This window comes from Ursus arctos, unplaced genomic scaffold (genome assembly GCF_023065955.2).
Source record: "Ursus arctos isolate Adak ecotype North America unplaced genomic scaffold, UrsArc2.0 scaffold_1, whole genome shotgun sequence".
Taxonomy (NCBI): Eukaryota; Metazoa; Chordata; class Mammalia; order Carnivora; family Ursidae; genus Ursus; species Ursus arctos.
Genome location: NW_026622763.1, coordinates 74750054 through 74763271, shown reverse-complemented (window position 1 = coordinate 74763271; position 13218 = coordinate 74750054). Strand labels below are relative to the sequence as shown.

The window sequence follows — 13218 nt, the reverse complement described above, 5'->3', positions numbered from 1 at the left end:
ATCAAATTTCTTAAATTCTACCTGAGGTATAATTACCTCCTCTTTTTTTTTTTTTTTTTTTTTTTTTAAACCTGTGTAAAGGGAAGACAAAAGTGACGAATATTTCTCTTACTACAAAGCTCTCCCTAGGCAAGGTAAGGTGTGATCCCTGGGCCTGCTGTCCTTTCTCCTCTGCAAGTCATAACCAGGATGAAGGGGAGAGAGAGAGTTGAAGGTGAATCATGAGCGCCCTTATTTCTTTTCGGAACACAATGGGGTTGGGGGGACCCTGAGTTTCCACATGTGCACATCACTGACATTCACTCAGGTCACAGAGACTGTCACTTGAGATGCCTAGGCTCTGGCCTCCACTGGAAGCCATTGGGGCGATTATTAAATCCATAATCCTTCACAGTGCTGAGCCTCCAGGCCTCATTCCCCAGAGTGGAGCTTTCAGCAACTTGGCGTGAGCTGGCCGGCGGCAGCCAAAATCAGTGGCTAGTTTTCTTTCACTCTGGGCTATATCTCTTACTCTATTCATAGAACCTGTGAGCTCCTGGCAACTTTGATGACGACAGTGGGGTTAGCCAGACAATGGAGTTAACCCCTGCTCATAGTGGGGATACTAAAGCTACAAGTAATGTTGACCATCAGAACATTTGGACCCCAAAGTTGGACTCCGTTGACAGAGTTAGAGGAGAATATTTCTTTGATCTGAAGCTAAGAATTTTCTTGGATTTAATATTTAAAAATCTTTCTGAGGATGGTAAAGTGAAAGGAGTAAGATAGGCAGTAAACCCTTACTTGTGGAGGTCTCATAATCCAATTGTCCCAAGCGTAATCCCCTTTAGAGTGGAATTTATATCAAACAGCTCAAAGGCCTCTTTTTTTTTTTTAAATCAGTTCAGAAAGTCTACTTAATAGCACCTTCATTAAAATACTTTTGTCAGCAAAGGGTTTTTGAGTTTTAACATTTACATAACCTAACAGCGGTGACGAGTGCCATGAGCTTTAAGGGTCTATTAGTGGTTCCGTTTTTTTTGGACTTTATAGTTTAAACCTAAACGTTAATTCTGGGTGGAACTTGGCATAATGTCTTTTTGCCTTGGAGGGAATTTTTGTTGTACAGTTAAAAAAAGGTTTTTTTGTTGTTTTTTTTTTTTTTTTGTACAGTCACCTTCTCCATGTTGCCCCTTCCCCAAGTAAATAGCAGTTAAATAGTCAAGGTCTTTAAAAGGCTTATTTAAATTAAGAAAAAAAGAGGATTGATTATTTTAGGTGAGTTTAACAATTTTCCATTAGTTCACATTGTAAACTAGTGCTTTTGATATTAACAAGACCTGTGAGGCTGATAATGCAATGAAAATATTTTTCTTCTCTCTCTCTCATGTATGAAACTCATGTGGTAAAATTTTAAATAAAATCAAATTTGATGATCCTTGAGACTTATAAATCAGTTTCTTATCTTCTTTCTTAGAAGGTGAGAGACAAAAAAATTCTTCATTTTATGTCACCTGAAATTATAACATTGACCAGAGGGAAAGAAATTGGAATCTCACTGTTAAATAATAAAGTGGCAGAATACCCCCGTAGTAAGTATTTTGGAAAATTAAAAACGATCTTTTCTGTACGTTAATACTATGTTAGGGTTGAAATATTATGTAGGGATCTGATTACAAGGTAATTGTGAAATTAAAAACAAGTGAGGAAACCAACCCTGCAATGATAATTGTCATCCTCTGAAAACCAGAGGCATTTCGAGCGCTAGTGAAGGTGCATGCCGGGGGAACAGTGCTCATGGAGTAGAGTGGGGCTAAGCCAGGGTACTCCGGAAGCTTTGTGCAGCATTCAGCTTCCAAGGCTCCGTTCAGACAGGATTTTGTGCTATAGATGTGGCAGGTGTGGTGTTTGAAGACTAACACCCTTTATTATTGAGGGCGTGTAAGAGGAGCACATTATTCTCTGAAAGTAAGGTATACACGTTTAAGACCCAAGTAAAGGTACTTTACAAGAGTAACCAAGGTGATCCCGATTTTTTTTTCCTTCTCAAATGAATCTCCAGGTAACATTCAGCAAAACTCACTCTATTTATAGGCCCGTTCATATAGTAAGTTTGAGCCTTAAGCACATTTTTGTAGCTAACTTATAAACCCCCCAAAACTAGAGCTTACTACTGAAGGCCTGTCAACGCTGTCACAAATGGCCATTAGTTCCCAAGAGACTTTGAGGAGAATAAGAGCCATACGAAAATGCCGTGACTTTGGTAAGAACCATTTTGTTGCATGTGTATTTTTTTGCCACCATGGCAAAACCGTCAGTGGGGGGAGGCGACCTGTGTGTTAGGGATTCATGCTGCATGCTCTCCCATGGAAATGTATAGAATTCCAATTAGCACAGGGTCAGAGTATAAATGTACCTCTTTTCACACTGTTCCAAGTGGTTAGTGGAAAACAAGCTGCAAAGTAATTCCCTTGGCCCCCCAATAAAAAGATTTATAGCAGAATAATTCTCAGCCCCATAATGGGACTGTTGTAGGTTTGTGTTTGATATTTATAAAACTGAAATACAGTCCATGTACCCAAACTAAACATTTATTGTAAACAAGTTAACTGCCAAGAGCTTATATTCTGTCAAACATAATTATATTGAAGATTGATGTATAGCTTGAAAGCAAGTTTGAGGGAGACAGTTCTCTTTACCCAAGGAGAGCCTCTGAGGTGCAGCTCTCTTCTGCCTTTGATATAACTCACGAAATCGTCTTTCTTGCCGCCAGCCTCTCAGATATATAATAAACACAGGCTTGCTCTTTGAAAACACATCACTTTGTCGATCCTACTTCTGTTAACAAAATAAAGAGATGCGTTTATGTTCATGAAAACTGTGAGGTATAGTTTCTTTCATCATCTCTATGTAGTTGCGGCAGCGATGTGCGAAGAGGAAGTGGCCGCTCTCCCCAGGGGTGAGGCACCGTGGCCACACTGGAGCTAACCCACACATCTAAACCTCAGTTCACCCCAAAGGGAACGCCTTTCTCCTTGAATGCGGAGTTTGAAAAAGAGTCTGAGACTTGTCTTTTCTGTTATTTTGTGTTGAGCTTGTGAGATTAGATCTGTTTTGAAATTGGCCCTTTGGGGGTGAGAGTACATCAATATGCTTGATTTTGTGGCTCAGAAGTTATTTGAGAGTTAAAGAAACAAGGAATCCCAGGGAATCTAGAAGTGGAATCTTTGAGATTGAGACGTTTCATATCTGGGATCACCCCAGATTTAAAAAGGTGCAGTATTCTTTCAGGGTCTTTTGCTTTAATGAAGGTAGAAACTCGTATTATCTTTCCGATGAAGATTTATCATCCTTCTTTCTTCCACCCTCCCCCCACCCTCAAATAAATCACTTTAGGCTTTGGTGATACTTTTCAGAGATAGTTAAAAGCGGAATAACTTTCCTCCTATGGTTCGATGGTATCCTTCGGATAACATTAAGGATGAATATAAGATTTTCAGTGAATTTATATGCTGTAGCTTAAGTGATCTCTTTAGTTTTTTTTTAATATTAAAGTTAATATTCTCTCTTGGAAATTATATACATTACAAAGGGGATGTCTTAAAATTATAAAGTGAAAAAATAATATATGAGCTTTCTCTGTTCTCTTTTTCTGATTTAAGTAATTGCTGTAAATTGCACAGGTACATATATACTTAAAATATCTTTTCTGGGAAGTATTTCATCAGTGGGGACCTGAGTTTCCCCAGTCTGTATGGTGGGTTTTATTAACTTCATCTCAGTCACAATAATAATATCTTATGTATTGCAATCCAGAGATCTCGGTGTACCCTTAGGGAACTGCAGAATACACACTATGATTTTGACTTTCTTGCTCTCTCCTTGTTCTTTTCTTTTTCTTCTCCTAGTGTCAGCCCTTTCAAGGGCTTGCTTGCTGTTACCTATTCGTGGAGGCATTTGTTGGGTACAAGAATGAGAGTGGCTTTTAGTGGTGATGGCTGCCTGTCTAAGCTTGGCTTTGTGAAATCTGCATTCACTTCACAGTGATGATTTTTACACATCTATTAGACATCCCTACATGTTTTTGCTGTTTTATCCCTAGAGAGTAGGATTTCCTTTTGTAAGGAGAAAGCCTTTTATTTTTTACTATAAAAACTTCACCTTTTCAGGTTTTTATTTGATAAAAATCTCTCCACTCTAGTATGATTTCCTTTGGGGCTTTGCACCAGTGTTTGATCTCAATTTTTAATAATTTTGGTGAGTTAAACTCCCCAAAGAAAACATGCTTGTGCTATGAAATATTCCCACTAGAAATCTGGGTAGTCTTGTCTTATTGAGAGCCGAGTGCTTGATTCCTTTATTAATTTCTTGCTAGTGAACCTCAGTACAGTTAACCTTTCCTTAACACTACACTGGAGAAATCAATCAAGGATTTTTTATTTTAATTGTTAAATTAGATAGAATAACATTTAGGCAAAGCTCAAAACCTGAGATGATAAAACAAATGTTAGTATAAAGACAATTTTTATTGACTCTTTTCCTGACTTTTGGGACTATAAGTTGCAAATAGCTTTTCCAAAGAGGATAATGAGAATGAGGGGAGCAGTACATACATCTCCACTTAAATACTGTCTGAAAAATTATCTTTTCAGAGACCTCTTTGAAATTTTCCATAACGGACAGAAATCTTAGCATTAATGAATTATGGTATAGTTATTTTAATAAGCCATTGAGTCTCAAGACTTAATATATGCATTTATAACCCACTGTGAAAAGAACCTCAAAAACTCAGTTTTGAACTAAGGGATACGTCATGTTTGAACTCCTCTGTGATAATCAAACTTACATGCTCTACTTTTTTCTTTAAAAAAATTAAAAAAATTTTGGCATCAGTAAACATTTTTATGGGTCTGATTTAGAAAAGATGTTGCAGTCCTTCAGTGCAGCATCGATAGGACTGTGGATCAGACGCCCAGGGTTTTAGGATGTGTTCAGTCACAGAGCACAGTGCTGCTGGCCACTTGAGTCTTGCAGCAACAGACTGCGATGCCTTCCTGGTGATAAACCAGCAGTCTCTGTCAACAGTGGTCGCACGCAGCCCTGTGGTCTGGCGTACTTCCCCTGGAGAGCGTGGAGCGAGCTCTGAAGTCCACTCGTGTGGATTGTTTCTTAGAAAGCTTCTCTTGTGTGCTGATGGTGCACGCAGTGCAGTGGGCTACAGTGATGTGACAAGTTGAGCTCCGAAGTAATAGGGGAAAGCCAGAACCATTGCCCATTAATGGTGGTTATTAATGTCCAGCTAGAATTAGCATTTTGTTAAACTGCACCAACATTTATTTTGGAATTGCTGTAAGTCAGGCTCAGGGGTGGAGCGGGGAGTGAGGGAGTGAAGAAGACTTATCTAAGTCCAGCCCATGTTGGAGAAGGAAAAGGCCGGCCTCTCATTCACTCTAACTGGACATTCCTGACATCAGGGTATTTAGTTCCGTGGGTCAGGCTTGCTATGGCCCAGTTCCCAGGTGTAGCTCAGGCTTTTTTGTTTAGATAAGTAGCCACACTGTGCCTCCTGTGTGCCTGTGAAATCCTGTTTTGCAAACTGCCTGGCCAACTTGATCCTGCTACCACATTTCTATAAATGAGGAGTATTGAGAGACGAGTTTATCCTGCAGCCTTCAGATCTGACTTCAGGTTGAATTGTGATCTCTCAGTCTGGAGACAGGCCTGGAAGACCAGAACCCATCTCCTTTCCCTACCACTTTAAGCTCAGTTTGAGCCTTTAGGGTGGTAAGTAGGAGAGGACTAGAGTTCCTGCGGCTGCCCCACCCCTGGCCTATTTTTGTTCTTATCTTCCAAAGTTAAGATCTGCCTCAGGGGCTGCAAGGTAGTGTCTGGTTTTACTAGACAGGGTTCTGAGAATAAAGTATTTCTTGATAATCTTACCTCCCCACCCCACTTCCCTGAAGGGAGAGAGGCATCAAGGAGCTTTATTGTTGAAACTCTATTTGGAGATTTACCCTTGAGTTACAAATAACTGGGTCACGGATGAACGTGAAATAAAATTTCTGCATATATGCCTTAATATGCCCTTAGAGTAATTATTAAGCAAATTTTGCCTTCTTCATCACTGTAGGATTAACTGTGTTCCTCCTGGTTTGAACAACACAGGTTGCCTCACCTCTGTCAGCTCTTGCTTCCTCTTCAGTAAGACTTAGAAAACCAGCAGCAAAGACAAATGAATTAATCCTTCAGAGAATCTTTGTTCGCAAAAAAGGGTCAGAGAGAAACTTTGGAAAGCGGAGCAGTTTAGGGGAGCCTGGAGGAACTCCAGTCCACCTGTGGATGGCTCCCTTGGCCCCGGATATTTTTGATCCCCTGCCACGCCAAGCCCTGTGAAAACTTTTTTTTTAATTGCATTACCTGAAATTCTATTAGAAGTTAATACAGGATACCATGAATTTCTTTTACAATGAAAAATATATCTAAGGAGATTAAAGGACTGCTAAACCATTCAAACAGCAAAGTGTAACATCTTTTTATCTATTAATCTCTTTGGAATTTTTGAGCTCAGCCCCCGGGGGAATGGGAGGCTGGCGTGGAACTGTGGAATGTGGAGCCTCTGGTTACCGGAGCTCAGGAGGTTGGGTGCCTGGGAGAGGACAGCAGGGGCAGGAAAAAGGAGAGTAAGAAAGACATACTTGATCCATCTTGAAATTTTGCCTGGGACCCCCAAGAAGAAGTTGAGGGGCAGCCTATTCTTTCCTTTTGTTTCTCACTGCAGTCTTGGTGCTCAGGCTTGCCTTTATTGTTTTAGGGTGGAAGGAAGCAACTAGAGGCTAATACTGAAGGTTAATATTGAAGTTACTTCTTGTCTGTGACTTTGTGTGTGTGTGTGTGTGTGTGTGTGTGTGTGTGTGTGATAGAGATGGAGAGGGGGAGGGGGAGGGGAGGGAGAATGATGTTTTAGAGCAAGTCAATTGTTTTGTTCTTCTCATAAATTTGCAATAAGAAAAGATAGTTGCCACCCCGCACTGTCTTCTCTCCCAGTCCTCTGGTAGACCCTGTATCACTCTCGGTTTACACGGTAGAATTTGTTTCAGTGTTTCAGGGTTCTGTGATTTATTGATTGTGGTGGTTGCTAAGTGTGGTGCTTTACTCCAGGTTCAGTTTTATACAAAGAACAGATATGAGAGGCTCTGCCCTAAAGCCTTTGTAATCTTCAATTAGCCCTGGGACCTTCCCAGGTGATAGAACCAGAGATACTGCTAGCTTCAGGGAAGGGAGTGGGCCCTGTGGCTGCCTTCCTTCTGGAAACAGACTGTTTTAGGAGCCCTTGGAAAGAGAGGAGGAGAAAGGCTGGCTCTCCTATCCTCTCAGACTGGCTCCTGTCATTCAGGGGGCAGGTCCAAGAATGAGGGTGGACCCAGGAGACAAAGGGATTGGGGTGGAGGCTGGAGCCCACTCTGACCTCCACGAGAGTATGACGCGTTATTTGAGCTTTTCTTTGTCTATAAGTGACTAAAGGGCAGGAACTGTGTTTGATTCCTCCTGTGTGCCTAGCACAATGCCTCCTGTGTCAAAAGGTGAATTTACTTTCAAGCAATGCATGTCACCCATTGGACTTCATGAGCAGTAAAGGGGCCTTTACTAAAAGGCCAAGCCTTTGGATTTTTGTGGGTGTGGGTTTCCAAGTGTAGTTTTCCATCCCCAAGAAAGCAGCGTGCCTGGGGTTTAGAGTTGGCTAACCTGAACGGTTCTTCTTGTGTCTCTCTTGAGCATGTTACTTATTTTCCCATGGTTTGTTTCCTCATTTATTGGATGAGAATAATGATGCCCTCTCATACAGTAAAGGTGGGGAGAAAGATAAAGGTCCATGTGTATGCTAGAGCGTGTGGTGAGTTAGCAGGTGCTATGCAAGTGACAGGTTTGTTCCGTGTGACTTTCGTGCAAAGCGGTATGATCCTGTCCTCTAAGACCCCAGCCACTGGACCTTCTTTCATCTTTCATTTCTGAGGTGAGCTATCCAGAGAATTACAGGATACTTGTTCCTTAGGTCACTTTCATGCCAGTGTTGTGGCATTTCTTGAAAACTGTTCTTTATTTATTTATTTTTTTTCTAAAGATTTTATTTATTTATTTGACAGAGAGAGAGAGACAGCCAGCGAGAGAGGGAACACAAGCAGGGGGAGTGGGAGAGGAAGAAGCAGGCTCCCAGCGGAGAAGCCTGATGTGGGGCTCGATCCCAGGACTCTGGGATCACGCCCTGGGCCGAAGGCAGACACTCAACGACTGAGCCACCCAGGCGCCCCGAAAACTGTTCTTTAAAATGAAGGGAAGGGGAAAAAAGCCTTTCCCTTAATAAAAAAGTTGGATTAATATAGTTAGGAATAAAACAATGGCCTACACTTTGTATGAGGATGCAGAGATGTCACGTTGGATTTTGGAGTTTAACCAATAGTACATCTGTCCTCAAGTCTCCTAAGATCTGGAACACAGAGGAGAGATAACTGAGGGGCATCCAAGAAATGCTCAAGACAATTGCACAATTGTCTTAGTTATCAGTTTGTGATGACTTTATCCTGTGTCAGAAAAACCATTGTATATGTTCGTGTCAGCAGATTGCTTAGAGCAGCTGTCCTAGAAATATATAATTTTGAATTTTCTAGTAGCTTCTTTTAAAAGAAGTTAAACAGGTGAAATCAATTTTGATAATATATTTTATTTAACTCAGTGCATCCAAAATATTTATACCTGCAGTTGATTTTTAAAAATTATTCATGCTATATTTTTTTTTGTTTTTTGGTATTAAATCATTGAAATTGAGTGTGTATTTTATACTTATAGCACATTTCAGTTCAGGACTAGTCACATTTCAAGAGTTTAGTTGTCATATGTGGCTAATAGCTATCATAGTGCACAAGCAGTTTTAGAGTATAAAATGTGTTTTTCATACTTTCACCCTTTTGCTTGGGGCACATTGAACATCTTAAGTAACTCAGTGATTATGAGTATCATTTTTATTCTGAAGAAAAGCTTTTTAGTAAGTTTCATGAGCACTGATTATGGACCGTGAAAAAAATTACTGGTTTCTTATTTTCCTCTGTATTAATTAATGGTATTAATACTGATTTTGAAAAAAAGAAAAACGAATGTGTTCCATTGTTTGAGAGCTGCCAGACAACTGTTTCACAGTGTTTAATCCTCACAACAACTCTGTGGTGGAGATATTATTATTTGCATCTTAGCTGGGAGGAATTTGAGCCTTCAGAGAGGTCACTACAATAGGTAAAGAATGACATGCCAGGATTTGATCCAAGAGTTGCCTGCCTCCTGAGGCAGAGCTAGTCACCACCACGTTTGACCATCTCCCATTTGTCTCTATTCCCATGGCTGCCGTGGCGAAGATGAGGTTGCCTTATAATCATAAACACTTCTTCAGAAATAATGTCACAGTGAAAATGACAATTTGTGCATTGGAACTAATGACAGTTGGGAAAATGCATTTTTCTAGTGGAAGGAATCTTCTGCTTATTTTGCCACTGTGTCAGCAGAATTCACCATTCATCAATTGTCAGAACAACTCTTAAATTCTTAGCAAACGGCTAGGACTGTGGGCCTGGCCTTTAGACCAAACTACCTGCTTAGCCTGCCACAATTGTAAAAAGCTTAGCCAGGCTTATAATCAAAAGGTTCAAAGTTCCCTACTTGATCATCTGGAAATGGGTCTGTGCTACAATAAAAGAAAAATAATGCCGTAAGTTCCAGATAGAGGGCTGGAATAAGAATTTCTTTTTTTTTCTTGATCATTTCATCCTTTTATAGTTTTCTTTCCCAGGGATTTGCTGTTTTTAGTTTTTAAAACCTATGCCTTACTTTTCTTCTTCCTCACACTTGACCCCAACTGTACTGTTTTACCATTTTTCATTTCTCTTGCTGTTGTCACTAGTAATCACACCTATTTTTCCTCTTCTTTTGTAAAAATTGTGTTTCGTTGTAAAAAATTCATAATTGCTTAGATCTATGAAATTCTAGTAAAAAGATACATTTTTCTTTATATAACCTCTTTATTCTCTAGTAGCTCATATATATGTGCTTTCAGAGTATAAATTCTGTTGTCATACACTTCTGGTTAATATTGTTTTATTTTATAAATGACCTCAAAGGCCTTGCCTTTCCTTTCCTTTCCTTTCCTTTCCTTTCCTTTCCTTTCCTTGGTTCTTTCCTTTCTGTGGTTCTTTTCTTCTCCTTTCTTTTCTTTTTTCTTTTCTTTTCTTTTCTTTTCTTTTCTTTTCTTTTCTTTTCTTTTCTTTTCTTTTCTTTTCTTTTCTTTCTAGGTGATGCCTGTGAAGGATGGATGCTTGCTTTTTGACTGGAAGGAGTTATTGCTCTCATGTCAGATAACAATTGCTTTCTTTAATCACTGAACTAAAATGTTTAGGAAATATTTTGGTAACTCACACTTTGAAAACATAAGTTCCTGTAAAGTATAGACCCCTGTGCTTTAATGTTGTATTTTATACCTTACTCATTGAACTGCTAATATTATTTTTTTAAATTAATAGGGTCTTAGGTTTTTTTTTTAGTTGACTATAGACTTGAGAAAGATTTATGGTTCCTAAGTAATGGATGCATGATAGCTTATGGAGGCAACTGGATTCATTGAAAGGCCTTATCTGTGACTCCCAGATGTGTGACACTCAGATGTTGACATTAGGAACTGCACATGGATTTTCAGCATTGAAACTTATGTACACATAGGTATTAGTGGTGAAGTAGCTTATGGCACTGCTGACTACATGGCCCTGTGTGTGCATACACTGAAATCATTAAAAGTAGAAATCAACCTGCTTCCTTGGACAAAGATCATATACCAGTATGTAAGAGTTAAAAGGTCTAAATGGGGGCCATTCCCTGCTGGTAAGGACTCTGATGGATAGGTCCTATATAATGCCATTATGCTTGCTTAGGAAGATTTTACAACACCTTCAACAGCATTGAAGGCAGGAGCCACTTCAGACTTGTTCTTACTTGTATCTCTAAGCCACAAGGGGATAACTGGCACACAATAGGTATTCAGGGAATAAAAATTGGATAAATGAATGAGCACAAAGATAATTTGGAGGCAATGTAATTTATAGTATTCATTTCATGTCTTACTTACATTTGGGATAAATTGGGCATAAATAAGTAAGCATTTGATAGGCCGGTATTGGTCACAATTCCAAAAAAATATTTCATAAGGCACCATGTGGCCAGGCTAAATTCCCTTGTTTGTCTAAAATGATCAGTCTGCTCCACCTTTATTTCCTATTTTCTATAAGTCTATACCATAGAGAGTGTATTTGCTACAAACAATAATGCTGCCTATTGTTCTTAAGAGTGAACACGGAGTCAGGAGTTGTCCCGGGAAATGGTACGGTGTGACTTGTTAGACTGTTCTGCTGGCTTAATAATAATTACCATGATCCTTAATGATAACAATTCTTAATGAGTATTATTATTGTTAATAATGATTATATTTAATAATTACACCCTATACTTATTATCTTTAATAATAATAATTAGCACATGGGAACTAGTGGCACCATTGTATTATCTTTAGAACAAAAATCTACATCTGTGACCTGGTAGTTTGCAGAGTGTCTGCTCCCACCCTCTGCTTTCCAGATCGAGTGAGTCAGGAGGCTTCTAGGGTCTAGGCAGAGGGGAGGGGCTTTTAGAAAAACTCCTGTGTCGTCTGTGTCTCACAGGCAGAACTCCCATGTGTCATTTACACAGAGGTCTTGTTTTTATTGTAAAGTGCCTTCAGCAATGTCCAACTAATTGTCCACCTTTCCCCATCTCTCAGCTTGCCCACCTGTCCTTCATAACTTTTGGTTTTCTTGCACAAGAGAGAAGACCCAGAGCAGATCTTATTCCATAACATACTAATTTGTGTGAATTACATGGGGCAGAGTCCATGTTTATTACTTGTATGTTGGTAAAACTTTGATCTTCTTATGCCTTGGCTATGTTTAGATTTAAATGCCTGTATGACTTTTTTTAAAATAAAAAACAGTTTATAAAAAAATCTTTGGCGAATTAAACATTTTTTAGCTTTTCACACTTTGATACAAAGCAGAGAAATATTTCAGTGACAACAGATTTCAACAGATTTTCAACTAGACTAATTTGCTTTATTCTTTAGAGTAGTTTACTTCTTTTCTCTAAAAACACAGGAAGAGATAATTCCCTTTATCCTGGTAACTGGTGTTAATATGTAAAATAATAATTTAAAAAAAGACAAAGTTTTACATTTGGATGTGTATTTTGACATAAGTTAAATGTCAGTTAAGATTTTTGTGAGCAGGATATTTGCAGACTAATTGATGACCCATTTGCCAGGACTTAGATAAAAGATAACAAGAAGGACTTTAAAAAAATTCCTATTGGCTTTCTTAGACATATTCACATGATAGCTTAGGCCCTGAAATCGAATATTCCTCTCTGCTAGGTATCTTACAGCATTTCCAGACAAAAGCAGATCTGATCTGGCAATACTAGTCCTGATTCATAGTTAATGATAAACCATAGACATGAAGGGTATGAGGGTCCGAAAGGTCACCTTGACCTCAGCTTTGTGCTGGCTCTGGAGTTAGGGTCTCAGTCAGGATACCTCTGATGGGCACACTCCACGTTTTAATGACTGGAATCTGAGGGCTTCTGAGGGCTTCTGCCTTTGCCCAGGGCAATTCTGCTGCAGTCTGATAGTAATAAGGAAGGGGGGCAAATCCGCAGCGTTCCCATTAGGCCCATCCAACTAAGAGGCTTGTTTAATCTAAACCATTGTCGATCACAGATGAGTAACTTTTATAACTGCCTCTTCCCTTCTCATCACGGTGACCGAGATTTGCTTTGTAATGTTTGTGTTCTGCTTCTGCATCTTGTCTCTCCAGGGTTGATGATTCCTGTCTTTTGTGTGGTGGAGCAGTTGGATGGCTCTCTTGAATATGACAACAGAGAAGAACACGCAGAGTTCGTCTTGGTTCGAAAAGATGTGCTTTTTAGCCAGCTGGTGGAGACCGCGCTGCTGGCCCTGGGGTACTCGCACAGCTCCGCAGCTCAGGCACAAGGTATTACTCCGCATCCCCGCTCCTCCCCGTGCTTCTGGCTCTCATGATTGGAGGAAGAGTGTGTTTCCTGAAATAATTCTCCAAACAAGGGTTGGAGGAGAATGGTCAGGTTTAACAGCTTTTCCAAATA

The 13218-nt window shown here is 39.7% G+C and overlaps 1 protein-coding gene across 1 annotated transcript in view; it reads left to right on the top strand.

Moving 5' to 3' along the window:
• SATB2 (SATB homeobox 2) overlaps positions 1-13218 on the top strand; it is a 181496-nt gene that overhangs the window by 12776 nt on the left and 155502 nt on the right. The window contains exon 3 of the mRNA XM_057303763.1: positions 12912-13088. Within this exon, the coding sequence (XP_057159746.1) occupies positions 12912-13088 (177 nt within the window). The remainder of the gene's footprint in view (positions 1-12911; positions 13089-13218) is intronic.